The sequence below is a fragment of the Hippocampus guttulatus genome, chromosome 18 (genome assembly GCF_054856545.1).
Source record: "Hippocampus guttulatus isolate MCC_2025c chromosome 18, RoL_Hgut_1.0, whole genome shotgun sequence".
Classification (NCBI taxonomy): Eukaryota; Metazoa; Chordata; class Actinopteri; order Syngnathiformes; family Syngnathidae; genus Hippocampus; species Hippocampus guttulatus.
In genome coordinates this window covers 5437499-5463623 of record NC_141278.1, presented here as the reverse complement: position 1 = coordinate 5463623, position 26125 = coordinate 5437499, and the positions used below count along the sequence as shown (strand labels likewise).

The following is a 26125-nucleotide window of genomic DNA, read 5'->3' as shown; positions in this document are numbered from 1 at the left end:
AGCTTAACTCATTCACTTCCAAAGACGTTTTCTTTTCAGACCTGGCTGATACTGAATGAGTTAATTGGGGAACCTTCTCTTCTGCTGCTTGCACTTAATCACATGCCGCTTCTTCCAGTTGACATCAGCGCTCTTTGGCATATCGCGGCGCAACGTGCGACTGCGCCACTGTAAATTCAGACTTGTCTTTGTACTGTAAAAACCCATTCGAAAAAGGTCCTCAAAAATCTGTGATACTGGAGGGACTCACTGTCATAGGGAGGAGACCGCTCACTCATCACCGTTGCTTTCTATCCAGAAAAATCGTGGACCACGTGGACTACTTAACTTCTCCAGAGCAGGTGGCAGACTACGTCAAGAAGTTCAGGTAACGTTGTTGCTCCTTTTAGCATCCCCCTCCCAAAGGCATATGCAGGAACGATCTGATTTTCCGACCTCCTCCAGAGACTCCTACTGGCCGAATGGGATTCTGGCGGAGACCCCGCCTCGACGGGACAAGAGTATCCGGATGAGGACGCGAGTTGCTGCCAAGACCAGTCTGCTGGGCATCATGCCGGGTGATTACGCACACACATAAAAGAAAAAGAGGCAGTAGAGAAACTTCAAAACGTTTTTTTTTCTTTTACAAAGGTTAGATTAGCTACACTTCATCTGAGACAAGTTTCTAAATGTATAAATAATCAGATGGAGAAATTGACCGACTCCGCTCATTTGAGTGTCAAATATTATTTTCCGATCATTTGTTGACTTGTCCCTTTTTGGTGACCACACGCAGACGAGCTGAAGCACATCATCGGTGCGGAAACCACACGCAAGGGCATCCTGCGCGTCTTCGACATGTTCCAGTACCAGCCCACAAACCGGCGGCTGGTCTACGTCTTCCTGGAGGGCTTCTTGGAGACCATGTTCCCTCAGTACAAGTTCCCCGAGCTTTTTGTCAAGTTGCACTCCCGCTCGCCGCGCATCCGCAGATACAGCCACAAACTCAAAGGATCCTCCCTCAAGAGGTGACAGGAGTGGACCGAGCCAGATGGACACAGAGAGAAGTAGACACACACATGTACACGCACAGACTTGAGAGCTAAATGTGACATTGGGTAAGGGGCTTGGTGTGAAATTTAAGGGGTGAAGCCCTCATGTCTTCTCATTGAAAACACTCCAATTAATAATAGGAAAATATTACACATCACATGCATCCCACATGACAGCGTTTTAGTCCCCCTTCGGTTTTGGACGTTTTTAGTTTTGCTGAACTGGGTCAGTCTGTGCTTGCCCCCCGGTGGCCCAAGAGTACTGTACTTTTTTTTGTTTTTGTTTTTTTTTAACTGCAGCAAGAAACAGCTCTACCCACACCTTGCCTTACCTTCCACTTCGCTCCCCTCTTAATGCTGTAGACATTTTTACCTGCAAAGGCTGCACTCTTTGCGTTCATAGCAACCAAATATGTCAGTAGCACTGGCTAATGAGGCGCTGTTTTTAAAAATGTGACTGAACAAATATCGGATGAATGGATTTTCTTTTTAATTGTAATTTTCACGCCTCTGAGCTGGTTTTTTTTTTGTGCATGTGTGTTGCATCCGACTCCCCCCTCCCACCCCCACAGCCCCCTTTACTGTTCATTATGACCCCACAAGACCAAAGCTCACAATCTTGTGCTCTGTGAAGACGTATGATGCAAACTGATGCAGTGTTGACCTCACACGGTGTGTTTGTGTATGCGTGAAGGTGCAGCTGTCCATGCAAGCCCACTAAGTTCGTGTCTCTGGAAAGCTGTTTGAGCGTTTAGTCGGTATCATTGATATCCATCTTAAGGTCCATGTACCGGTAGGATAGATAGAGACTGTCTATCTATACACATGTGTTTATATGTACATGTATGCATATATCTACACTAGGAGCATGCAGTTGTCAACTAATGTGCAGCTTTCCCCTCCCTCTACGAGTGCACTGAATTGTCTCAATCGAGCATCGTAGTGCTTAAACCTTAAGATGGATTATTAAGGGTATTGAATAATTGCTTGAATGGCTTTCTACACACGGCCGCGAATGTATTCTCTGCTCTGGTGTGCGTGTTGTCCAATTGTGGGAGTGAGTCGGCCTTAAACAATGCATCCGCATTGTGAACTGACAAGAAGCTCCACCACTTGACTGATTCCTACTCCTGATGTGGGCAAATATTCCAAATCACATGAGATGGCAGACATCAGGTCTTAAATTTTGTGCAATATTCCTTTTCTTGGATGCATGTGCATTTTGAAATATGTAGTGAAACAAGAGATTCATGTTCCTTAAAAAAACATGAAATGTTTCTCCTTATTGGCCCAACAACTTTAACATTCCATTGTACCCGTGTTTTCTTTTAGACTTGTTTTATAAGTCATATTGATTTCCTCCCCCAAGGGTGTGGACGTTTTCCTCCTAAGGATTTACCTTTTATTAGCAAACTAGCTTGTATGGTTAATTTAGATGGGAAAGGCCCCGCCCCTTTCCCTTTTCCATCAAATCGCCTGTGACAAGTTGAATCACTACTCTTGAGCACTTATAGTAGCAACTGTGGGGCGTGGGTCTCCCATTGGCTTGGATGGAGAACTTGTATCTCCAGTCATTGGCCGGAACTCAGCCGTGGTGGCCTCTGATTGGCTGATAAACTGAATCGTCTGTTTCCATGGTGAGACATTACCTGGTGCATTGTGCACCTCTTCATTCAGGAAGGCTTTTTGTTTCCCCTCTTAAATCCAGAATACATAAAAATGTGCATATCTGTGTACAGTTTGTCAATAGTGTGCCTAAATGTACTGTCAACTCTATTTTCGTATTTTTCTTTAACCAAAAAAAAAAAAACCTAAACAAGAATGTCATGACTTCAAGCGACTGAAAAACTTTTTTTTTTGCATCACGCCTACCAAGAAATCCTTCCTTGAGAGCAACAGTGCTCACATCAGTACAACACTAATAAAAGGTAACTCAGACTAACTGACCAACACTGTGTATGGTATGTGTGTTTTTTTTTAACCCCGTTTAACAGCGGTCGGTCTCTGCTGCCAGAAGCAGTATCCTACATTAACCTAAATTCAAATAGGCCATGAAATGACATTGCTACTTAATATATGACTTAACTCTTGTACAATCAAATGGGTCGAAATCAACTGCTGGATAAGTAGGAAGAAGTCCCCTGGTGATCATGTAATTGCTTTTTATCTCGACAAATTCCAGATACAAACACTTGTATCTTATCTCCAGCAAGAGAGTCCCTTTTCAAAGCGCGCCCTTGTTCCCAGCATGATTCATAGTCCGTGTCCAAGCTTTCTCATATCGTCTTCCTTCGCGCTTTACCCACAGGGTCTACGATGACAACCACTCCCCACGCGGCCAGACCTGGTCGTGAGAGAAATGTCACTTGTTAATCTTTGTCCTAATGATATTCACATTGCGTCCAACTCACTTGCAGCGAAAGTAATCTGTGCGACCGTCCCCATGGAGGTCGGACCACCGAGTCGCATCACTCTGCGGGCAGCGTTGAACACGTACAACCCAGACAGGATAAGGCCACTGCCGCAGATGAGTCGACAGCTCCAGCAGCTCTTAAACGTCTGCATGGACTTCGACATTGGGACGTCGTCTCCTGGTGGGGCATCGGGTGTCGCCATCTTGCTGCGTATCCTATGCTAAAGCTAACGGCTATGACGCGTGGGAACCTTGAATGCAGACGTTAACTGCCTAAAGGGTGCGCGGAACGGAACGCGCAGCGAAAACACGTACGCAATGCATATTCAGATAGTCATGTTTTCCAACTCGGCTCGAACCACGATGGTATATCAGTATTGCTACCATTTTGTCGAGCAACCCGGAAGAAATTGATAAAGACCTTATCGAGGTGTGTTTCTTTTTGGACGAATGACATCATTGATGACGCCTATCTTTCCGGAAGTTGCCTCTTACCGCAACACTCGAGACGGACAAGTCTTTTAGTTTCTTTTTTTTTTTTGGAAAAATGAATGAACGCATGTCATACGTATTACGGTTGAAACTGTAATAAACCTATTTCTGATGATCAGGATCGTTATCCAGCTTGGTCTGTGTCGCTTTTGCACAATGGATATGTTAGGAAGCAGATATTAAAACAGGAAAAAACCCCGACTGGTCATTCGAATTTTCACACCAAAATTAAAAGAGTTTGATTTTCTCCTTTGTTTTCTGGAACGAGTAAGGAAACTTATAATTACAGTTTGATTTTTAATGTTGATTTCAACAGTGAAAATATAATACGATGGAGTGTCTAGCCCAGGGTACAGAAAAACAGTTCCTGTATTTGGGATTCCCGGAAGTTGTCACTGGTTGTAATTTCTCATGCTGACCAGGAGATGTCGGCAACGCATGTCGTTCGCTTTTTTGCGTCGTGAAATGTGTACTGTAACAATTTCCACGGTCTCAAACGGCTCTTTTAACTTTTGCTTTTCTTTTAAATATTTATGACATATTTAGCATAGATTTTGATAAATGACTTGGTGAACTAAATATTGCACTCTACTGACTGCAAATAGCAACAATTATCAAGCAAAGAAATGGCTTTTTACTAATTTTATTGAACATTTAAAAGGCCCCAAACAATATACAAGCAGCAGAGAGAGTAAGGCGTTTTTAGCTGAAAAAACCCCCGACCATGTATAGTAAGGCGTTTTAACCCGAAAAAAACGACCATGTATAGTAAGGGGTTTTTATCCGAAAAAAAAACCATGTGAAGGAAGGTGTTTTTTGACGAAAAAACCCCCACCATGTATAGTAAGGTGTCTTAACCCCAAAAAACCGACCATGTATAGTAAGGCGTTTTTAGGCGAAAAAAACCAACCATGTATAGGAAGGTGTTTTTAGCCGAAAAAAAACGACCATGGAAAGTAAGGCATTTTTAGCCGAAAAAACGACCATGTATAGTAAGAAGTTTTTAGTCGAAAAAAACGACCATGTATAGTAAGGCGTTTTTAGCCGGAAAAAAACGACCATGTATAGTAAGGCGTTTTTAGATGACAAAAACGACCATGTATAGTAAGGCGTTTTTAGACGAAAAAAACGACCATGTATACAAAGGCGTTTTTAGCGAAAAAAACGACCATGTATAGTAAGGCGTTTTTATCCGGAAAAAAAAACAACCATGTGAAGGAAGGCGTTTTTAGACGAAAAAACCCCACCATGTATAGTAAGGTGTCTTAACCCCCAAAAAACCGACCATGTATAGTAAGGCGTTTTTAGGCGGAAAAAAAAACGACCATGTATAGCCGTCTTCCTCAACTGGCGGACCGCGATCCACACTGCCGACCTCCTCTGTCCGGGCCTCCTCTGTCCGGGCCCTCGGCAAATTGTATAAAATAATAAATTATAAAGTGATTTTTACGTTATACATTTTATATTTTTGGACTATAATCTGCGCATTACCGCGATCGCTTGTTAAAATTATCCGTTTTATTATTTGCGTGCACGAACAGATGTATTGCAGAGGACGCAGCAGCGCGACTGTGTGTGTATAATGTTTGACGAACTGGATACCCTGGCTGAGCAGGGCATGTCGGCGATAACGATGCGCTGATTGGCTCCTCTGAACTTAAGGTGTGCCCATACATAAGCGTCAGCATATACGATGCGCTGATTGGCTCCTCTGAACTTAAGGTGTGCCCATACATAAGCCTCAGCATATACGATGCGCTGATTGGCTCCTCTGAACTTAAGGTGTGCCCATACATAAGTGTCACGCATTCAAAATGGATGCGCGACGCCACAGTGTGCTCACAGCTTCAGCACAGGAGAGCCGCACACAGACAATTAGACAAAACGAATCGCGGGAGGTTTCGATTGTGTGCAGTTCTGCTCCCGTCTACCCGGGGATCTTTGCAGCTGTTTAACAGCAGAACACCGCAACATGGTAAATGAACATCCCAATGGCGTCCTCAAGTAATATTTGCATGCCTCAGACATTGCATTCACCTTTAGTGGAAGAACAGCACTGCACATTCCTGTGCTCCCTTGTGTCAGTATTTAAAATGGTTCTTAACTCCTCTTCTGATATATTTTTCAGTGATTTCAGAGGGGATGTGAAAAGGGGAATTGTACAAATGAAAATAATATTTTTGTTTTCATGTTTAGTATTTATTTTGGTAAAATGAGTATTTTATTTTGCTTTTGTTAAATTAAGGGAAAAAAAGACAACTACTGTTTAACAAAGTTAAAGTAAAAATGTCTTATTTCCCTAAAAGGGCTATTTCTATTATTAAGCAGGCACAACTTAACAAAATAAAAGAGTTCCTCTGCCTCAACACCTCTCATTATTTGCTGTGTACTGGCAAAGTGAATAATTGTTATTTTCAAGCACCCCATTATTGGTTGGTTGTGAGGAGTGTTGATTTGTATAAGCTTGGCTTGACCATACTAAATTGGCATATAGCCCTGCGGGCAAAAAACGCCTTACTATACTATGTCGTTTTTTTCGGGCTAAAAACGGCTTACTATACTATGTCGTTTTTTTCGGCTAAAAATGCCTTACTATACTATGTCGTTTTTTTCGGGTTAAAAACGCCTTACTATACTATGTCGTTTTTTCGGCTGAAAAGGCCTTTCTACACTGTCGTTTTTTTCGGGCTAAAAACGCCTTACTATACTATGTCGTTTTTTTCGGGCTAAAAACTCCTTACTATACTATGTCGTTTTTTTCGGGCTAAAACGCCTTACTATACTATGTCGTTTTTTTCGGCTAAAAACGCCTTACTATACTATGTCTTTTTTTTCGGGCTAAAAACGCCTTACTATACTATGTCGTTTTTTCGGCTATAAAAGCCTTACTATACTATTTCGTTTTTTTCGGCTAAAAACGCCTTACTATACTATGTCGTTTTTTTCGGCTAAAAACGCCTTACTATACTGTGTTTTTTTTCGGGCAAAAAACGCCTTACTATACTATGTCGTTTTTTTCGGCTAAAAACGCCTTACTATACTATGTCGTTTTATTTGGCTAAAAACGCCTTACTATACTGTCGTTTTTTTCGTACTAAAAACGCCTTACTATACTATGTCGTTTTTTTCGGCTAAAAACGCCTTACTATACTGTCGTTTTATTTGGCTAAAAACGCCTTACTATACTATGTCGTTTTTTCGGCTGAAAAGGCCTTTCTACACTGTCGTTTTTTTCGGGTTAAAAACGCCTTACTATACTATGTCGTTTTTTCGGCTAAAAAGGCCTTTCTACACTGTCGTTTTTTTCGGGCTAAAAACGCCTTACTACACTAGGTCGTTTTTTTCGGGCTAAAAACGCCTTACTACACTGTCGTTTTTTTTCGGGCTAAAAACGCCTTACTATACTATGTCGTTTTTTTCGGGCTAAAAACCCCCCGAAGTAGTAAGGCGTTTTTAGCCGAAAAAAACGACCACGTATAGTAAGGCGTTTTTAGCTCGAAAAAAACGACAATATGTCGTACTGTAGAGGCACACGTTCCGGCTTTCGGTCCAGGCTCCCTGGGTTCAAACCCCGCTCAGTCAAATGAGAAAATAAAATACACCAAACACTTTGCTTTTTTAAATTTTTTTATTTATTTAACTGTAAACTCTCCCTAGTGAATGCCTAATACGCAAATAGTGCAGGGCAAGTCGCAGTCACTGGTGGTGTAGGGGTACACATGCAGGTGTTCGGTCCAGACAACCCCGGTTCGAACCCCGCTTGGTGATGTGTGAAAATACAACAGCAAACACTTTTTCTTAACTGGCAACCCTCCATAGTGCATGCCAAATACACCTACCGTTCAGGTCAAGTCACAGTCACTGGCAGTGTAGGGGTACACATGCAGGTGTTCGGTCCAGACAACCCCGGTTCGAACTCTGCTTGGTGATGTGTGAAAAAACAACACCAAACACTTTTTCTTAACTGGCAACCCTCCATAGTGCATGCCAAATACACCTATCGTTCAGGTCAAGTCACAGTCACTGGCAGTGTAGGGGTACACATGCAGGTGTTCGGTCCAGACAACCCCGGTTCGAACCCCGCTTGGTGGTGTGTGAAAATACAACACCAAACACTTTTTCTTAACTGGCAACCCTCCATAGGGCATGCCAAATACACCTATCGTTCAGGTCAAGTCACAGTGACTGGCAGTGTAGAGGTACACATGCAGGTGTTCGGTCCAGGCAACCCCGGTTCAACTGACCATTTTTTTCGTGCTAAAAACGCCTTACTATACTGTCGTTTTTTTCGAGCTAAAAACGCCTTACTATACTGTCGTTTTTTTCGAGCTAAAAACGCCTTACTATACTGTCGGTTTTTTCGGCTAAAAACGCCTTACTATACTATGTCGTTTTTTTCGGGCTAAAAACGCCTTACTATACTATGTTGTTTTTTTCGGCTAAAAACGCCTTACTATACTATGTCGTTTTTTTCGGGCTAAAAACGCCTTACTATAATATGTCGTTTTTTTCGGGCTAAAAACGCCTTACTATAATATGTCGTTTTTTTCGAGCTAAAAACGCCTTACTATACTATGTCGGTTTTTTCGGCTAAAAACGCCTTACTATACTATGTCGTTTTTTTTCGGGCTAAAAACGCCTTACTATACTATGTCGTTTTTTTCGGCTAAAAACGCCTTACTATACTATGTCGTTTTTTTCGGGCTAAAAACGCCTTACTATAATATGTCGTTTTTTCCGGCTAAAAACGCCTTACTATACTATGTCGTTTTTTTGGGCTAAAAACACCTTACTATACTATGTCGGTTTTTTTGTGCTAAAAACGCCTTACTATACTATGTCGTTTTTTTCGGGCTAAAAACGCCTTACTATGTCGTTTTTTTCGGGCTAAAAACGCCTTACTATAATATGTCGTTTTTTCCGGGCGAAAAACGCCTTACTATACTATGTCGTTTTTTTCGGTCTATAAAACGCCTTACTATACTATGTCGTTTTTTTCGGCTAAAAACGCCTTACTATACTATGTCGTTTTTTTCGGTCTATAAAACGCCTTACTATACTGTCGTTTTTTTCGGCTAAAAACGCCTTACTATACTATGTCGTTTTTTTCAGGCTAAAAACGCCTTACTATACTATGTCGTTTTTTTTCGGCTAAAAACGCCTTACTATACTATGTCGGTTTTTTTGTGCTAAAAACGCCTTACTATACTATGTCGTTTTTTCTGGCTAAAAACGCCTTTCTATACATGGTCGTTTTTTTCGTCTAAAAACACCTTACTATACATGGTCGTTTTTTTCGGCTAAACACGCCTTACTATACATGGTCGTTTTTTTCGGGCTAAAAACGCCTTACTATACATGGTGGGGTTTTTTTGGGCTAAAAACGCCTTACTATACATGGGGTTTTTTCGGGCTAAAAACGCCTTACTATACTATGTCGTTTTTTTCGGGCGAAAAACGCCTTACTATATTATACTCTGTCGTTTTTTTCCGGCTAAAAACGCCTTACTATACTATGTCGTTTTTTCGGGCTAAAAACGCCTTTCTATACATGGTGGTTTTTTTCGTCTAAAAACACCTTACTATACATGGTCGTTTTTTTCGGCTAAAAACGCCTTACTATACATGGTGGGGGGTTTTCGGGCTAAAAACGCCTTACTATACATGGTGGGGTTTTTTCGGGCTAAAAACGCCTTACTATACTATGTCGTTTTTTTCGGGCGAAAAACGCCTTACTATACTATGTCGTTTTTTTCGGGCTAAAAACGCCTTACTATACTATGTCGTTTTTTTCGGCTATAAAACACCTTACTATACTATGTCGTTTTTTTCAGGCTAAAAACACCTTACTATACTATGTCGTTTTTTTCAGGCTAAAAACGCCTTACTATACTATGTCGGTTTTTTTGTGCTAAAAACGCCTTACTATACTATGTCGTTTTTTTCGGGCTAAAAACGCCTTACTATACTATGTCGTTTTTTTCGGGCTAAAAACGCCTTACTATACATGGGGGTTTTTTTCGGCTAAAAACGCCTTACTATAATATGTCGTTTTTTCCGGGCGAAAAACGCCTTACTATACTATGTCGTTTTTTTCGGCTAAAAACGCCTTACTATACTATGTCGTTTTTTTCGGTCTATAAAACGCCTTACTATACTATGTCGTTTTTTTCGGCTAAAAACGCCTTACTATACTATGTCGTTTTTTTCGGTCTATAAAACGCCTTACTATACTGTCGTTTTTTTCGGCTAAAAACGCCTTACTATACTATGTCGTTTTTTTCGTGCTAAAAACGGCTTACTACTATGTCGTTTTTTTCGGGCTAAAAACGCCTTACTATACTATGTCGTTTTTTTCAGGCTAAAAACGCCTTACTATACTATGTCGTTTTTCATTCATTCATTTTTCAGGCTAAAAACGCCTTACTATACTATGTCGTTTTTTTCAGGCTAAAAACGCCTTACTATACTATGTCGTTTTTTTCAGGCTAAAAGCGCCTTACTATACTATGTCGTTTTTTTCGGCTAAAAACGCCTTACTATACTATGTCGTTTTTTTCGTGCTAAAAACGGCTTACTACTATGTCGTTTTTTTCGGGCTAAAAACGCCTTACTATACTATGTCGTTTTTTTCAGGCTAAAAACGCCTTACTATACTATGTCGTTTTTTTCGGCTAAAAACGCCTTACTATACATGGTCGTTTTTTTCGGGCTAAAAACGCCTTACTATACTGTGTCGTTTTTTTCGGGCGAAAAACGCCTTACTATACATGGGGGTTTTTTCGGCTAAAAACGCCTTACTATAGTATGTCGTTTTTTCGGGCTAAAAACGCCTTACTATACTGTCGTTTTTTTCGAGCTAAAAACGCCTTACTATACTATGTCGGTTTTTTCGGCTAAAAACGCCTTACTATACTATGTCGTTTTTTTCGGGCTAAAAACGCCTTACTATACTATGTTGTTTTTTTCGGCTAAAAACGCCTTACTATACTATGTCGTTTTTTTCGGGCTAAAAACGCCTTACTATAATATGTCGTTTTTTTCGGGCTAAAAACGCCTTACTATAATATGTCGTTTTTTTCGAGCTAAAAACGCCTTACTATACTATGTCGGTTTTTTCGGCTAAAAACGCCTTACTATACTATGTCGTTTTTTTTCGGGCTAAAAACGCCTTACTATAATATGTCGTTTTTTTCGGGCTAAAAACGCCTTACTATACTGTCGTTTTTTTCGAGCTAAAAACGCCTTACTATACTATGTTGTTTTTTTCGGCTAAAAACACCTTACTATACTATGTCGGTTTTTTCGGCTAAAAACGCCTTACTATACTATGTCGTTTTTTTCGGGCTAAAAACGCCTTACTATACTATGTCGTTTTTTTTCGGGCTAAAAACGCCTTACTATACTATGTCGTTTTTTTCGGCTAAAAACGCCTTACTATACTATGTCGTTTTTTTCGGGCTAAAAACGCCTTACTATAATATGTCGTTTTTTCCGGCTAAAAACGCCTTACTATACTATGTCGTTTTTTTGGGCTAAAAACACCTTACTATACTATGTCGGTTTTTTTGTGCTAAAAACGCCTTACTATACTATGTCGTTTTTTTCGGGCTAAAAACGCCTTACTATACTATGTCGTTTTTTTCGGGCTAAAAACGCCTTACTATAATATGTCGTTTTTTCCGGGCGAAAAACGCCTTACTATACTATGTCGTTTTTTTCGGTCTATAAAACGCCTTACTATACTATGTCGTTTTTTTCGGCTAAAAACGCCTTACTATACTATGTCGTTTTTTTCGGTCTATAAAACGCCTTACAATACTGTCGTTTTTTTCGGCTAAAAACGCCTTACTATACTATGTCGTTTTTTTCAGGCTAAAAACGCCTTACTATACTATGTCGTTTTTTTCAGGCTAAAAACGCCTTACTATACTATGTCGTTTTTTTTCGGCTAAAAACGCCTTACTATACTATGTCGGTTTTTTTGTGCTAAAAACGCCTTACTATACTATGTCGTTTTTTCTGGCTAAAAACGCCTTTCTATACATGGTCGTTTTTTTCGTCTAAAAACACCTTACTATACATGGTCGTTTTTTTCGGCTAAACACGCCTTACTATACATGGTCGTTTTTTTCGGGCTAAAAACGCCTTACTATACATGGTGGGGTTTTTTTGGGCTAAAAACGCCTTACTATACATGGGGTTTTTTCGGGCTAAAAACGCCTTACTATACTATGTCGTTTTTTTCGGGCGAAAAACGCCTTACTATACTCTGTCGTTTTTTTCCGGCTAAAACGCCTTACTATACTATGTCGTTTTTTCGGGCTAAAAACGCCTTTCTATACATGGTGGTTTTTTTCGTCTAAAAACACCTTACTATACATGGTCGTTTTTTTCGGCTAAAAACGCCTTACTATACATGGTGGGGGGTTTTCGGGCTAAAAACGCCTTACTATACATGGTGGGGTTTTTTCGGGCTAAAAACGCCTTACTATACTATGTCGTTTTTTTCGGGCGAAAAACGCCTTACTATACTATGTCGTTTTTTTCGGGCTAAAAACGCCTTACTATACTATGTCGTTTTTTTCGGCTATAAAACACCTTACTATACTATGTCGTTTTTTTCAGGCTAAAAACACCTTACTATACTATGTCGTTTTTTTCAGGCTAAAAACGCCTTACTATACTATGTCGTTTTTTTCGGCTAAAAACACCTTACTATACTATGTCGGTTTTTTTGTGCTAAAAACGCCTTACTATACTATGTCGTTTTTTTCGGGCTAAAAACGCCTTACTATACTATGTCGTTTTTTTCGGGCTAAAAACGCCTTACTATACATGGGGGTTTTTTTCGGCTAAAAACGCCTTACTATAATATGTCGTTTTTTCCGGGCGAAAAACGCCTTACTATACTATGTCGTTTTTTTCGGCTAAAAACGCCTTACTATACTATGTCGTTTTTTTCGGTCTATAAAACGCCTTACTATACTATGTCGTTTTTTTCGGCTAAAAACGCCTTACTATACTATGTCGTTTTTTTCGGTCTATAAAACGCCTTACTATACTGTCGTTTTTTTCGGCTAAAAACGCCTTACTATACTATGTCGTTTTTTTCGTGCTAAAAACGGCTTACTACTATGTCGTTTTTTTCGGGCTAAAAACGCCTTACTATACTATGTCGTTTTTTTCAGGCTAAAAACGCCTTACTATACTATGTCGTTTTTCATTCATTCATTTTTCAGGCTAAAAACGCCTTACTATACTATGTCGTTTTTTTCAGGCTAAAAACGCCTTACTATACTATGTCGTTTTTTTCAGGCTAAAAGCGCCTTACTATACTATGTCGTTTTTTTCGGCTAAAAACGCCTTACTATACTATGTCGTTTTTTTCGTGCTAAAAACGGCTTACTACTATGTCGTTTTTTTCGGGCTAAAAACGCCTTACTATACTATGTCGTTTTTTTCAGGCTAAAAACGCCTTACTATACTATGTCGTTTTTTTCGGCTAAAAACGCCTTACTATACATGGTCGTTTTTTTCGGGCTAAAAACGCCTTACTATACTGTGTCGTTTTTTTCGGGCGAAAAACGCCTTACTATACATGGGGGTTTTTTCGGCTAAAAACGCCTTACTATAGTATGTCGTTTTTTCGGGCTAAAAACGCCTTACTATGCATGGTCGTTTTTTTTGTCTAAAAACACCTTACTATACATGGTAGTTTTTTTCATCTAAAAACATCTTTCTATACATGGTAGTTTTTTTCGGCTAAAAACGCCTTACTATACATGGTCATTTTTATCGGGCTAAAAACGCCTTATTATACTATGTCGTTTTTTCGGGCTAAAAACGCCTTTCTATACATGGTCGTTTTTTTCGTCTAAAAACACCTTACTATACATGGTCGTTTTTTTCGGCTAAACACGCCTTACTATACATGGTCGTTTTTTTCGGGCTAAAAACGCCTTACTATACATGGCGGTTTTTTTCGGGCTAAAAACGCCTGACTATACATGGTAGTTTTTTTCGGCTAAAAACGCCTTACTATAAATGGTCGTTTTTTCGCTAAAAACGCCTTACTATATACATGGTCGTTTTTTTCAGCTAAAAACGCCTTACAATACATAGTCGTTTTTTTCGGCTAAAAACGCCTTACTATACATGGTCGGGTTTTTTTCGCTAAAAACGCCTTACTATAAATGATCCTTTTTTTCGGCTAAAAACGCCTTACTTTCCATGGTCGTTTTTTTCGGCAAAAAAAAACGACCACGTATAGTAAGGCGTTTTTAGCCGAAAAAAACCCGACCATGTATAATAAGGCGTTTTTATCCATAGTAAGGTGTTTTTAGCCGAAAAAAAAAACGACCAGGTGTTTTTAGCCGAAAAAAATGACCATGTATAGTAAGGCATTTTTAGCCGAAAAAAACGACCATGTATAGTTCTACTTTACGAATGACAAAAGGAGAGATGGAATCCTTTAATGCAGTTTTTTAAAAGGGGGAAAAAAAAGACGTCTGCACCGCAGCATGTTCGAGAACACAAGTCTCGTAACTAAAATCACTCCCTGCTTCTCTTTAACAGACAATCAGAACCTATTAACATAAAAACATGTGTCAGCAATTCTTAAACAACAGAATATAATTTAGGTATGCTTTACATGAAATAATATGATGCTTAAACATAAAATGATAATAATATAACATGAGCTTACACAAGTACAGTCCCACCGAAAAAAATACAACTCCCTGGGTCCCTTTTTCAGGTGCTGTCTCACCATGTTGGTCTTTTTTTGTTATGTTTATGATCCTCTGGATAAGTTGGAACTGGGAAATTCAATTCCTTTTGCATAGCTGTCAACCAACCTCGGCTAATAGCTGCACTTTTAAATGATTACGATTCCCCTTACAAAGCAACAAAAACCCTTACAATGGCTTACCGCGCATGCGCACATCATGCTTTATCAATCCTACCGTTCGCAGTAATGAAAAAAAAATACTGTATACGACTGAGGATTACTTTTGCTGGTTTGCAGTGACATTAGTAGCGATCGACAACGGCATTGTCGTTGGTTACCAGCAGGTGAGACAATCTGGATTTGAGCCCAAATGGTCTTTGTGAGATCGGTTCACAATTGTTTTTTTTCCCCTCCCGTATAAAAGTTGTAATGCGTCGTACATGATTTGAAATGATAAAAAACGCATAAAATACGGGGAAAACGTACAAGTTGACAGGTATGTGTCTGTCTGTGGCTGCGCAGACGCGACGGAGCATGTGCTCAGTGTGCACTCTACGCAGTACCTAACAAGCCCCTCGCCCCTCCCCTTTCTCTTTTGGTCAACCTCTCTGAGCAGGGCAGCTGAGCTCCTGCCAAACCTCGCTTCAGACACGTGAAAAAGAGAGCGACATCGAGAGGGAGAGGGAGAGGGAAGAGAGAGAGAGGGAAGGAAAATGACAGAGCCGGCTCTCATCGTTCACTTCTTTGTACCGGCTCGTTCGCGACCAACACATCACTCAAGTGTGTACGAGGGAATTGATCAAGTGCAGCAGACAGGTGCGGTCAGATGGCGACCGTGTGCGTGGTCTTTTATCAGGTGAGTGAGCAGATCACCAACAAGCTCTGCAGAAGCTTGATATTGAACCTGTTCATTTGAATCAGGTGTGTTGCAACAGGGAGAATTGGAAAACATGCAGGATAGCGGGCCTCCAGGACTGGGATTGCCCACCCCTGCATGATATTGTCACAGGTTTTCAGCAAATAATTTAAAAAAATAAATAAACAACACTCACACCAATTTGGTCCACATTAGTCAAATGTATTGTGACTTGAATTGCACAAGGGCCCTTTTGAAGGATTTTTTTAACCCTCAGTGGGAGGTGTGGCATCAATAAAATGATTCAATGAATTTTTGTTCTTTCTGGCCCAAGAGGAAATAAGCACAACCTATTTCAGACAACGGGAGCCAAAACTGCACATTTTATGAGGTGATCATGATGTACATCATAGTGAAGGCATTTATAAATATGGATACATTTCACATTTTAAGACATCACAAAAAATGTGTAACAAAAAGTATAAATACTTGTTGCTTTTATACTACCAGAATGGAACAATTAAGGCCAGAGTGCCAAAGTACCACAATTCGGAAACCGCTGGGTTCAAATCTTAAATGACATCAAGGCTCAACAATTTTTGGAGAGGAATGCGGCGACTGCGACTCGCATCGCGCCTTCTCATTCCAAATACTAAATACAACTCGTTTGCAGTAACGCCCGTAGATCACAAGTTGATCTGGTGATTTTCTCGATACAAACCTGCTTCAGTGCAGACAATTAGCTGCACATGGACTCATTGTCAGCAATGAGTGTCATTAAATAAAAGTGCTAAATCCTGCGTAGGAGAGGGCAGGCCACAAAAATAAAACACCCAAATGTAAAATATCAGCAAGTAGCCTTTTTCACCCAGTCAGTTCGTGTTGGTGGCTACTCACGCGTATGGAGTCGGTGGGGAAAAAGCTGCATGTCGAATGGGAGTTCGTTAGTTAGCTTTCGTGCTGGCCAACCAGTGCATGTTTCACCACAGCTCAAAGAGGCAGATTATAAACAAACCAAAAAGTCAAAAGCGTGTCATCGATCGGATCGACGACTTTCTTCACTTCGCGGGTGCCCAAAAAGTACCGAGTATAAAATATACGCTTCATTTTAAATAATTAAATACTGTACATATTACATATTTCACCGCTACAGCAGGTGACACAGTACAGTACCTTTTTAGCACAGCACTACTCACAAAAAACAAAAAGGGGAGGGGGGTAGTCTGAGTTTTGATCAGAAGAGCGACTTGTTGGTCCATCTTTCAATTCCAGTCCTGTACAACACAATGATGAAAATAGGAAGCAGAAGGCTCGCGTTTGGTTTTTTTCTTTTTCTTTTTCTAGTTCAGTCAATGTGGACGGAGAGTTGAGAGGCTGCTTCAGTGCTGAATGAGAAGTTCTGAAGCAAATGGACCTTTCGTTGTTGTTGTTCTTAATAAATGTACCACCCCTCCCTTTTGCAATGTCAAATTTTTAAAGTTTTCGTTTTACTTACTGTGAGAGGAGGGGGGGGGGAGTTTTTTTCAGGGAGGGAGTGAGGGTAGAGGGGCATCGTTCTTCAGTGTGCGACTATCTCAGCAGTAAAAAAAAAAAAAAGTGTTCGGTGAACGACACGTCTCGCCAGTCTCGGGCAAGGCTCAGGTCCCGGGCATGCTTTGACGGTCTCGGGCAATGAAAAGGGTGAGCGTTACCAGGACCAGGAAACCCCCCAGCCTCTTGAGGAGCGCCGCCGTGTCCTTGGGGATGACCACCTGGGCCAAGTCGTTCGTGATGACTGAAATCTCGTGGGCGACGCACACGAAGATGAACGTGCTGACCAGGATGTTGAGCGATGGGCTGCCGGGGATCAGGATCAAGATGCCCTTGGTGTCCGCCGCCAGCCAGATGTGATACTGGCAGATGAACAGCTGGGGGAGACAAAAGAGTTCAGGCAAGTATGTGGGTGGTTTCGAATGGCTTTGTCATGGAGTCGTACTGTTTCCTACACGCTATCAACATGGAGGATTTTTTTTCATGCTATGTAAAATTCTCGGATGAGAGGTTTGTCTATGCAGAGTCTCAAGAATCCTTCACAGATACAGACATTCTTTCTTTCACAAAAAGTCAGTTGCGGACATTTTTATATGAGAAAAATACATGCATACATTAACTCATTCAATACCAGCCAATTCCGGACCAAGTCTGAAAAGACGTTTAAAAACGTATTTGGGAGTGAATGAGTTAAAAACGTCCACACACCCCTGTTCAAAACTTAGTCCAGCCTCAATTTTTTATTTTATTTTACAATGACAAAAACTTTGCATTTGGCTAAGGGTGTGTCGACTTTGTATATCCACTCGAGTTTTCATCATTAATGTTCTTAACTCTGTTGGTGAGACAGTCTCACCTCCAAGGAGATCTTTCCAAACCAGGCAAAGAAGGAGCTATAGATGGAGCGGGCGTAGCCGGGAATGTTCCGGATTAGGATGAAGGCCAAGATCTGTTTGTGTGAGCAAAGGTCAATTGAAGTTGACATTATATGACCAAAAAAAAAAAAAAAAAAGGAGCAGAGACTATTAGATACCTGCACTACAGAGATGTAAGGATGCATCTCGTTACACTCCGATTTGTTTTTGCAGCTGCTGGCCCACACGGAATATGTCTGGAATGATGGGAGGAGACAAGTGTTGACGTGCTTGACGTTCTGAGTGAGGTGAGGTGAAAAGATTCGCTGTGGGATAGTTGCTGTTGAGTTTCTGTATACACAAGACTTTTGTGTGCGTGTGTGTGCGTGAAAAAAGAAAAAAAAATTAGTACGTCAGAGCAGTAAATGAAGCTATGCAGGTTGAGGAAGACTTTTGAAGGGCCACTGTGATCCGTTTTTCAGCGATATTCGAATAACATACTGCTGACCAATTATAAATGCTCCAGTTCAGTTTTCTGAATTCAATTGAGCACCGTTGTTCATGTCACAAATTTTAAGACCTTCACACAGCAGATTCAGTGTCATTCACAAGATTTAAAGAATTACAAATCGTCGACTGCATGACAAAAATAGAGAAACTCATCCTCCATATTTACCGGTGAGCAGCCAAAATCTCCTGCTTAAAAACAAACATTTGTTTTAAGTTGATAAATTTTTATGTGTCGACTTTACCATCACTTTGAGTGGAGTTTGCCATGTTGTATATTGTCCTCGGTGTGGTTATCTCCAATCAAACAACTCAGAATCGTTGACCCTGTTCTCCCATGAGCCCTCACTGAGGTTTGCAGGACGTTCTCAAGATGGAAATGTACAAAACGGCGAATCGCTCTTACGACAAAGGTGACGATGGCGAGGAAGAAGAGCGGGCTGGAGATCCAGGCAGAGAAGAGAGCTTCTCCTTTGCCTTCGCACAGCACCTGCCGCTTCTGCAGCACCAGGTAGACGAAGGCGAACAGCATGCCGTGGATCACCGCCTGCCGCGCAACGCATCCAAACAAATTTGACCCCGCCGGCTAGAAAATGAGATGCCGCAGGCATGAGTGTGTCGCGACGTCAAAACGTACAAATCTGTCCAGCTTCCATCTGAAGCCCCACTCGTAGACGCTTCCGTTCACTTCAAAGAGCTTGGAGAAGGGCCAAAAGGAGAAGACGGCCTGAAAGAAATCCTGCGGACACAAAGACAAACTTCACCCAAAATTGCTTTGGGAATCGATACCAGGTGCACCACTTATCTAAATGTATCCTTTTCACTCATCAAGATGTTAATACTTTGATTGCCGGTGAATTTCCAAATGCCGTTTCGCACTTTAGATGACGGCGGTATTAAAGTATAGGCAAAGGCTGCCGATGCTAGTTACCAATACCAATCACTGATGCCTCCTTGTGGGCCATTCAGGAAGTAAATGGCATGCATGGCTGACGGAAAGTTTTTTTCCCAAAGTGAACTGCAACCATGTCAACAAATATGCACAGCAAAAAAAAAATACTACTACTTTTGTTTTCAGCGCGATTCATGTGAATTTAGCAGTAGGCTACAATGTGCGCAGATTTGGCTCACCTGTGAGTACGCCAAGACGCAGATGAACAACAGAAGGACCAGAAGCTTGACGAGGACGCCGAGATGCCACATGCCGCTGGCTGCACATGACACAAGACCACCGTTAAGTTTAAAAAGTGACGCGGTTAAAAGTTTCCAATCGGGCTGGAACGGTTGATCGGATTGAACGAGAAATCTCGATGTCATTTTCAAATTGCAACGACTCCAATTTAGAAAAAAAAAACAAAAACAGATCAACTCCATTTACGTCAGTTGGTCGTCTTTATTTTTAGAAGTATATTTTATTTAATTTGATAGGTTCGGTGCTTAAGAAGTGCATGCGTCCTCATTGTCTTTTTTACATTTATTTCTTGTGTTTGTTAAAAACCTGAATGGGAAAATAATTTGGAGAAAAAATAAATAAATCACAAGAACAAAAACAACACTGTCATTAAATGGCTATTCCATTCTTTTTCAAAAATCATTCATCCTTTGTCTCCAAACGCTTACCGTTGGCCCTCTTCTGCAGGATTTGAGGCCACATGGCCATCATGCCATAGATGACGCCGAACCAAAAGGTGACTAGTGGGACAAAGTAATAGAACTGGTAGGGCCTGTCCATCACCACACACAAGACTAACACCAGGAAGTTGAGACGAAAAAGCACCTGCAGGAAGAAGAAGGATTCATTAAGAAAACAACAATAGCAATGGACATTCCATTTGGGTTCCCCCCCTCCCCCCCCTGTTGCGACTCCGACCACCCCGTGCGTTCTCACCTGACATACTCTATACAGTCCAAAATCTCCTTTGAGCCAAAAAAAAGAAAAGTGCCCATAGCCGGTCTGGAAAAGGTACGCGGCCACCAGCACCCGCACGTGCATGTACACGGGAATGAACTGAAAGGCGCGACATTGATTTATTATTCTGATGACGTCTTGAAACGACATGCGAGACGTGAGGAACTCACCGCACTGGCTCCAGATATGTGATAGATCAGGATGACCAGCTGCATCCAGCCCTTCCACTCATCGGTTTGCTCTCGATTCAGTAATCGGGTCTGCGTGGAGGGAACAGGAACTTTGTCTTTTATCGTAAGTCAGAACGGAGGCCACGCTTTTCACTATTTGGACATCTCACTGGTAAATGAAGGCCGTACCTCTTTGCTGTTGTCACTGTAGAACACCCCCAGCACAAATATGTAGATGAGGGGGATGAAGAAGGTCAAGTGGGTGTAGAACTTGTGCTCCTTCATGAACAAGTCGGCCCGATCGCAAAGATAAAAGTAGGCCATGATGATGCCCATTTTGCACACGGCCTGGAAAAGCGCCGTGGCTCCCAGCGGGGCCACGGCGCTCGCCGGCTTCTTTTCTTCCAGACTCTCGAGGTCCGGCGGCACGGGCCGGTGGTGGTGGCGGTTGTTGCCGAGGACGTGAAAGCCCAGGAGGACGAGGGCCGAGGCCACAAAGAAGCACAGGGCCAGTTTCTGCAGGAGGGTGGGCGACGGCGCCGTCTGGCAGCAGGAGCCGTCGATGGGTCTGTGGAGCTTGTTGCACAAGGCGTTCATCAGCACCATGGCCCCCTAAAACAGAGCAGCGATACTCCGTTGAGCTGATTTGGATCCGGTCGGTCCCAAGTGTTGTCTTTCTTTTTCTTTTTTTCTTTCTCATCTCCTGAGACAACTCGCTTCTTCGCTTCCTCTGGTCCACGTTTAGTGCGGCGCACTCCATCTCGTCAATCAATCGATCAACTTTTCACCTCCTTTCAATAGGCCGATTGACTGAACAGCAAGTTTGAAGACCCCCGTGATGCTGTCAAACTAGTTTCCATCTCTTCTCGGGGCGCTATGCTTTTTTTGTTCAGTCCTGCTCGATGAGCTTTGCTTTCTAAAACATTATTGAGCCACAATTCCAATGCATTTCTGATCATTCATTCATTATGACTTTTGGTTTTTTTTTCTCAATTTTACCCGTGTGCTAGAAGGAACTTCTTTACGACGACTGAATGAACTTACAATATCTCTGGCACCTTCGGGTATGTGCAGCCCGTCGTCCGATTGGCCGATGGTCTCCAGCGCCGCCTTGCGCGAGGCGGCCAGTCGCTTCACCGACGACCTGTTGTTCCGCTTAGCGGCATCAATCGCGTCCACCGCCGCTTTGTTGTAGAGCTCCAACTGGTGATTGGTGATCACCTTCCGGTCCTTTCTCAGCAGCTCCTCATTGACTGGTTCTGGAGGGGAAGATTGTGCAGGTTGACTGCATGTTTGCGGGTATTAAACGAGCAATGGATGGCAGGGCGATGGGAAATTCATCACTGTGGTGAAGCAACGAGTCAGCGGATCATATTTCCAGCCTTCAATTGTATTGGACGTGTGACCTTGCAGGACCCAGTAGACCTCTCCGTGCTGGGCCAGCCTCTCCAGGTACACGGCCATGGCGCTCACGTTGACTTGGTACTGCTTCAGAGTCTCACTGCTGCCACCGTGCAGTTTGATGGACCACTGCGGTAAATGAAGACGACAAGAGAGGGTTGAAGACCCAACTCGCGCGCCGCCCGGGCTGTTCAACAAACGTACCGTTGCGGCACCGAGGATGACGACATCGGGCCTCGCTGAGCCTTCCTGAAACGCACCACACTGCAGACGTTACAAAATGCTGCGGCCGGCCGACTTGCCGCAAGGTGAGAACGTGTGCTCACTTACGCGTGTCCATGAGGCCAAACGCTGCGTCATCGAGTTGTTCGCCTCTGGATGCCAGAGGAAGTCCTGCACACTCAAAGAAAGGAGGATGTTTTTCACTTCCTGTCGGTTGATGGCACAGCTGAGACAAATGCCAATTGACAAAAACAGCTCACCACATAAAGAGAGGAGCTCTTTTCTTGGAAGGCGATGTCCGCGTGCTTCCATTCGGCATGAAACATAAAAGAGATTCTTGTTTGCGACATTGTGAGACTTCTCAGCTGGAATCTTGATATCCATTACACGGACTTGAATTGTCCACTCTAGAGGCCTTCGGGTGAGCCTTCAGGCTGTTGAATACAAACTGAATCCAAGGTTCGAAATAACAACCCCCATTGAGGAGCAGTTGTGGTCATGGATGACTTGGAGGGGAATGCCAGATAAACTCGGCTTTTGTTTGGTTCGAGAGCAATGATGAATTTGAAAGAGAAAAAAATCTAAATTTAAAAAAACAACCGGTTTCCTGATTTAAATAGGTCGGGGTATGCTACTGTATACGCCACAGATGTCAAAATCAAGGCCCGGGGGCCAGATCTGGACCGCCACATCATTTTATGTGGCCCACGAAAGCAAATCAAGCATGTCAAGTTCCATGATGCTCGTTAAAGTCTGAAGCAAAATGTCAAATTGTAACATGTAATCCACAATAGCAGTCATTATTCTTGACTTCTGATTTTAAAACGAGTTATTCAACAATGTGTTGTGCGCTGAATATGTAATATGTGGAGGGGATGAAACATTTAGATGGTTTCCCAAAATTTGTAATGGCCCTCCAAGGGAAACGGTAACTACAATGTGGCCCGTGACAAAAATGAGTTTGACACCCCTGCGATACGCAGTCACTCACCCAAAAAAAAAAAAAAAGTACTTAAAACATCTGCATTGTCTTTGCTATGTATTATAAATTGCTGAATCTGTATAGCGGACGCTGTGACGCCAGCTGACTTCGTAGGTGTTCTCATTCCAAAGACCCCTCCTCCCTCCCAACATAATAATGCAAAGTGAATGTTCTCAACCCGTCGTCGACTTCAATTTGTAAATTGTGTTAAAATGACGTCCGCGCATACCTTCTTCCCATCTTCTCTTCGGCCAGGCTCAATAATTTTGATGAAGGAGTAAAACAGCTGTCGGATTCGGGAATCTCCAAGAAAGGCCACTCGCTTTTTCGAAAGGCAGGTTTTGGCTTCACTGTCGCACAAAGACAACCATTGTCAAGCACGCGTAGCGTGCGGCTGTAGATTTCCTCTTGGTTATTTGCTTTGTACGCACATGTCACACAACGCCATCTGAGGGACTCACATGCTTTTGTACTTGTGCATCATGCAGCCGTAAGGCTGCCAAACATTCTCCCCCAAGTACCGTCCGCTGGACAGCAGCCATTCGCATGAATCTCGGCCTATGGGGGGTGGGGTGGGGTGGGGAGGTCAAAGCACAGAGAAGCTCCTGGTAAATAAATACCAAGCATCAAAAGAACACTGACGAAAAGCGCTTTTCCCTGCGCCCATTCAGGACTACCACCACATACAGAGCGAAATAAAAGAGGGCATCGGCGAGTCACTCATTTATAGCCGACGGTCGACGACGACAATCCGGTTGTCGTTTTGCTTCCGTGACGATGAACAACAACGAGGCTTTTGTCGTATCGTGATGTTTATAGACGATTGAGACATTTTCGTTTGACTTCTGGGAGTAACTGTACCGGCAGGCAGAAAGACGTGTCCATTTCGTGTCGTCGCGACTTACGGCAGCTGCTCCCTGTGTGTAAACAACACTTCCCATGCAGAGGACACATTGTCACTCACCAGCCGCTCTATTGCGGACTGGTTCATCGACCTGTAAACCATTTCCAAATAATAATGGCATCACCCTTGTGTAATTGGTTGCGGAAAATATCAAAATAAATAATTCCTGAAATAGTTTACGTGCAGTAGGACTTTTTTTTTCCTCCTGTCCCTCAAGTTAATCCACTTGTAAATTGGTTACAAATAAATTTGGCATCATGCTCATGTAATTGTTTGAGGAGCATATTGTAATACATAGTTGCTCCAGCAATTTAGACAACTAACGCGCATGACTTTTTTTTCTTTTTTAAACAAGAGTCTCATATTCTAATGCCGATTGCAAACTTAATATGTACAGACACGTCCAAAAATCCTTGTTACTTCAGTTGCCATCACGCTCTCAAATGTGAGAGAAAGTCGGAATGTACAGTATGTCTCCCTTTTCAGCTGGATCAGGTGCATCGTTGACCTCACCCTTTTGTTCAGGACAATACAAGCAAGTGTTAGGTTGCACACGCCTTCGGGTTCCGCTCACGAGTAGCGGAGGCACACAAAGCCTCTCGACAGCCACTATTTATTTATTTTTTTGGATACTTTCAAGGCTGCACTTTCCCAGATTGAATGTGAAGCAAAGGGAATGTGTCTGTGCCGCTATTTTCAATCATTGGATCCAAAATGACGACATGCAAGTGACTCTTTATTGCAGTGAATTTTACTTGAATTGCGAACATTTTTACATCCTGTAGATCAATCAAAACACTGAAACATGCTTGCTTGTATTTTTTCTACATTGTTTGGCAGTTGGGACGAAAAATGTGACATTACTACTGGCATACAAAGACATTGTGCTATCTTCATGGGAAAGTTAAAATCAGAAAGCGTTGTAGTGTTCATCTTACTGAAAAAGAGTTACAAATGTTGCACAATTAGAATTGCATAATTTCACTGAAGAAATCGGTTGTCTGTAAAATAACTGCACTTTCATTATCTAGCAATAATACATACTCTTATCAGCTTTTGTAAACAATGCCATTAACTTATTTCAACGTAGAAATAAAATTGAAATCGGGAGTAGATTTCTAACTTTTGGCCCGGCCCTCCACAATATTTTCTGCTTCTCATTTTCCCCCCCTGGGGAAAATAATTGCCCACCCCTGCTCTACAGTAAACTGTTTCTTTTCTTTTTCTGTAAAAATATATATATTTTTTACTACAATATTAGTCTCGTACACGGAGTCTTTTTTTTGTCCCACCGGGGTTTAGCTAGTGTGATTATAAAGAGACTGTGAATCTCTTGATATTGTATTGATTAGCATTACGAGTAGTGGTGCCAACGTTTGCCTGCCTCGCTAATACCCTGTCGTCCCATGAATATCTAAGAATTGTAATGCAATAGGAGATAAAGCGTTTCTAGTATGATAAACTGGTTCTACTAATGGGGAGAAAGAGACCCGTATAAAATTGACCTTAAAGTGGGTGTCCTGCTCAAAGGGATTTAAGGGTTTTCAGACAAGCATGCTGCCCAAGAGCATGTAAACAACACGGCTCACTCGACGCGGCGTCGGCTAGTCAGCAAATCAAGCCAAATCCAAGCCACTAAGCCATATCGTTACTACCGCAACGTTTGCCGGCGGTGTTGTCAAACTGCTTTGCATCTTTCGCGAAGTAGAGTGACCGTAACGGGGCGAGAAGCCAGCTAGCATTAGCGATTAGCATGTGACAAGTGTTCCAATTCCGGAGCGACGGGTGAACAGCTTACCTCCAAAATAGCGCGAGGCCGTGTGGAATATGACGAGTAAAACAACGAGCACGAGCGATATCAACTTGGCATTCCTAATGGTGAAATGTTGGTTTATTTCACGCTTGCCCAAACCCAGGACCGCCATCTTCGCTCCTCCATGACAACAAGCAGCTGTGAACTCTCCACGGGAGAGTCTCCGAACCTCCTCCTCGTCGTCTTCTCCTCCCCCTTCCATACCTGACTGCTAATTTGAACGAGTCACTGCCTATATTGTAAAACTAACCAACGTTTTTGCTCACATTTGCGCTCATATTCGAGACGAACTAGGGATGTGCTGGAAGC

The 26125-nt window shown here is 42.1% G+C and overlaps 3 protein-coding genes across 10 annotated transcripts in view; 1 reads left to right on the top strand and 2 right to left on the bottom strand.

Annotated features, from left to right (window-relative positions):
• The window catches only part of snx13 (sorting nexin 13), a 35900-nt gene extending 32917 nt beyond the window's left edge, over window positions 1-2983 (top strand). For all 8 annotated transcript variants that reach the window (XM_086136226.1, XM_086136229.1, XM_086136233.1 and 5 more), the window contains 3 exons: window positions 299-367; window positions 445-557; window positions 776-2983. In XM_086136226.1, coding sequence (XP_085992352.1) covers window positions 299-367; window positions 445-557; window positions 776-1011 — 418 coding nt within the window. In that variant the 3' untranslated portion in view covers window positions 1012-2983. The remainder of the gene's footprint in view (window positions 1-298; window positions 368-444; window positions 558-775) is intronic.
• Window positions 2984-3179: 196 nt separating this feature from the next.
• On the bottom strand, window positions 3180-3896 carry LOC147190783 (distal membrane-arm assembly complex protein 1-like). Its single transcript, XM_086136238.1, has 2 exons — window positions 3443-3896; window positions 3180-3375 (listed from the first exon to the last, which is right to left on the bottom strand). The coding sequence occupies exons 1-2, from the start codon at window positions 3645-3647 to the stop codon at window positions 3308-3310; spliced, it is 273 nt and encodes a 90-aa protein (XP_085992364.1). The 5' UTR covers window positions 3648-3896; the 3' UTR covers window positions 3180-3307.
• Window positions 3897-15889: 11993 nt separating this feature from the next.
• On the bottom strand, window positions 15890-26125 carry casd1 (CAS1 domain sialic acid O acetyltransferase 1). Its single transcript, XM_086136957.1, has 18 exons — window positions 25802-26125; window positions 23561-23657; window positions 23329-23449; window positions 22378-22422; window positions 22226-22288; window positions 22100-22144; window positions 21901-22024; window positions 21539-21753; window positions 20684-21106; window positions 20495-20584; window positions 20304-20423; window positions 20036-20192; window positions 19547-19626; window positions 19053-19154; window positions 18822-18962; window positions 18088-18165; window positions 17911-18003; window positions 15890-17431 (listed from the first exon to the last, which is right to left on the bottom strand). Exons 1-18 carry the CDS (start codon window positions 26016-26018, stop codon window positions 17162-17164), a joined length of 2481 nt encoding a protein of 826 aa, XP_085993083.1. The 5' UTR covers window positions 26019-26125; the 3' UTR covers window positions 15890-17161.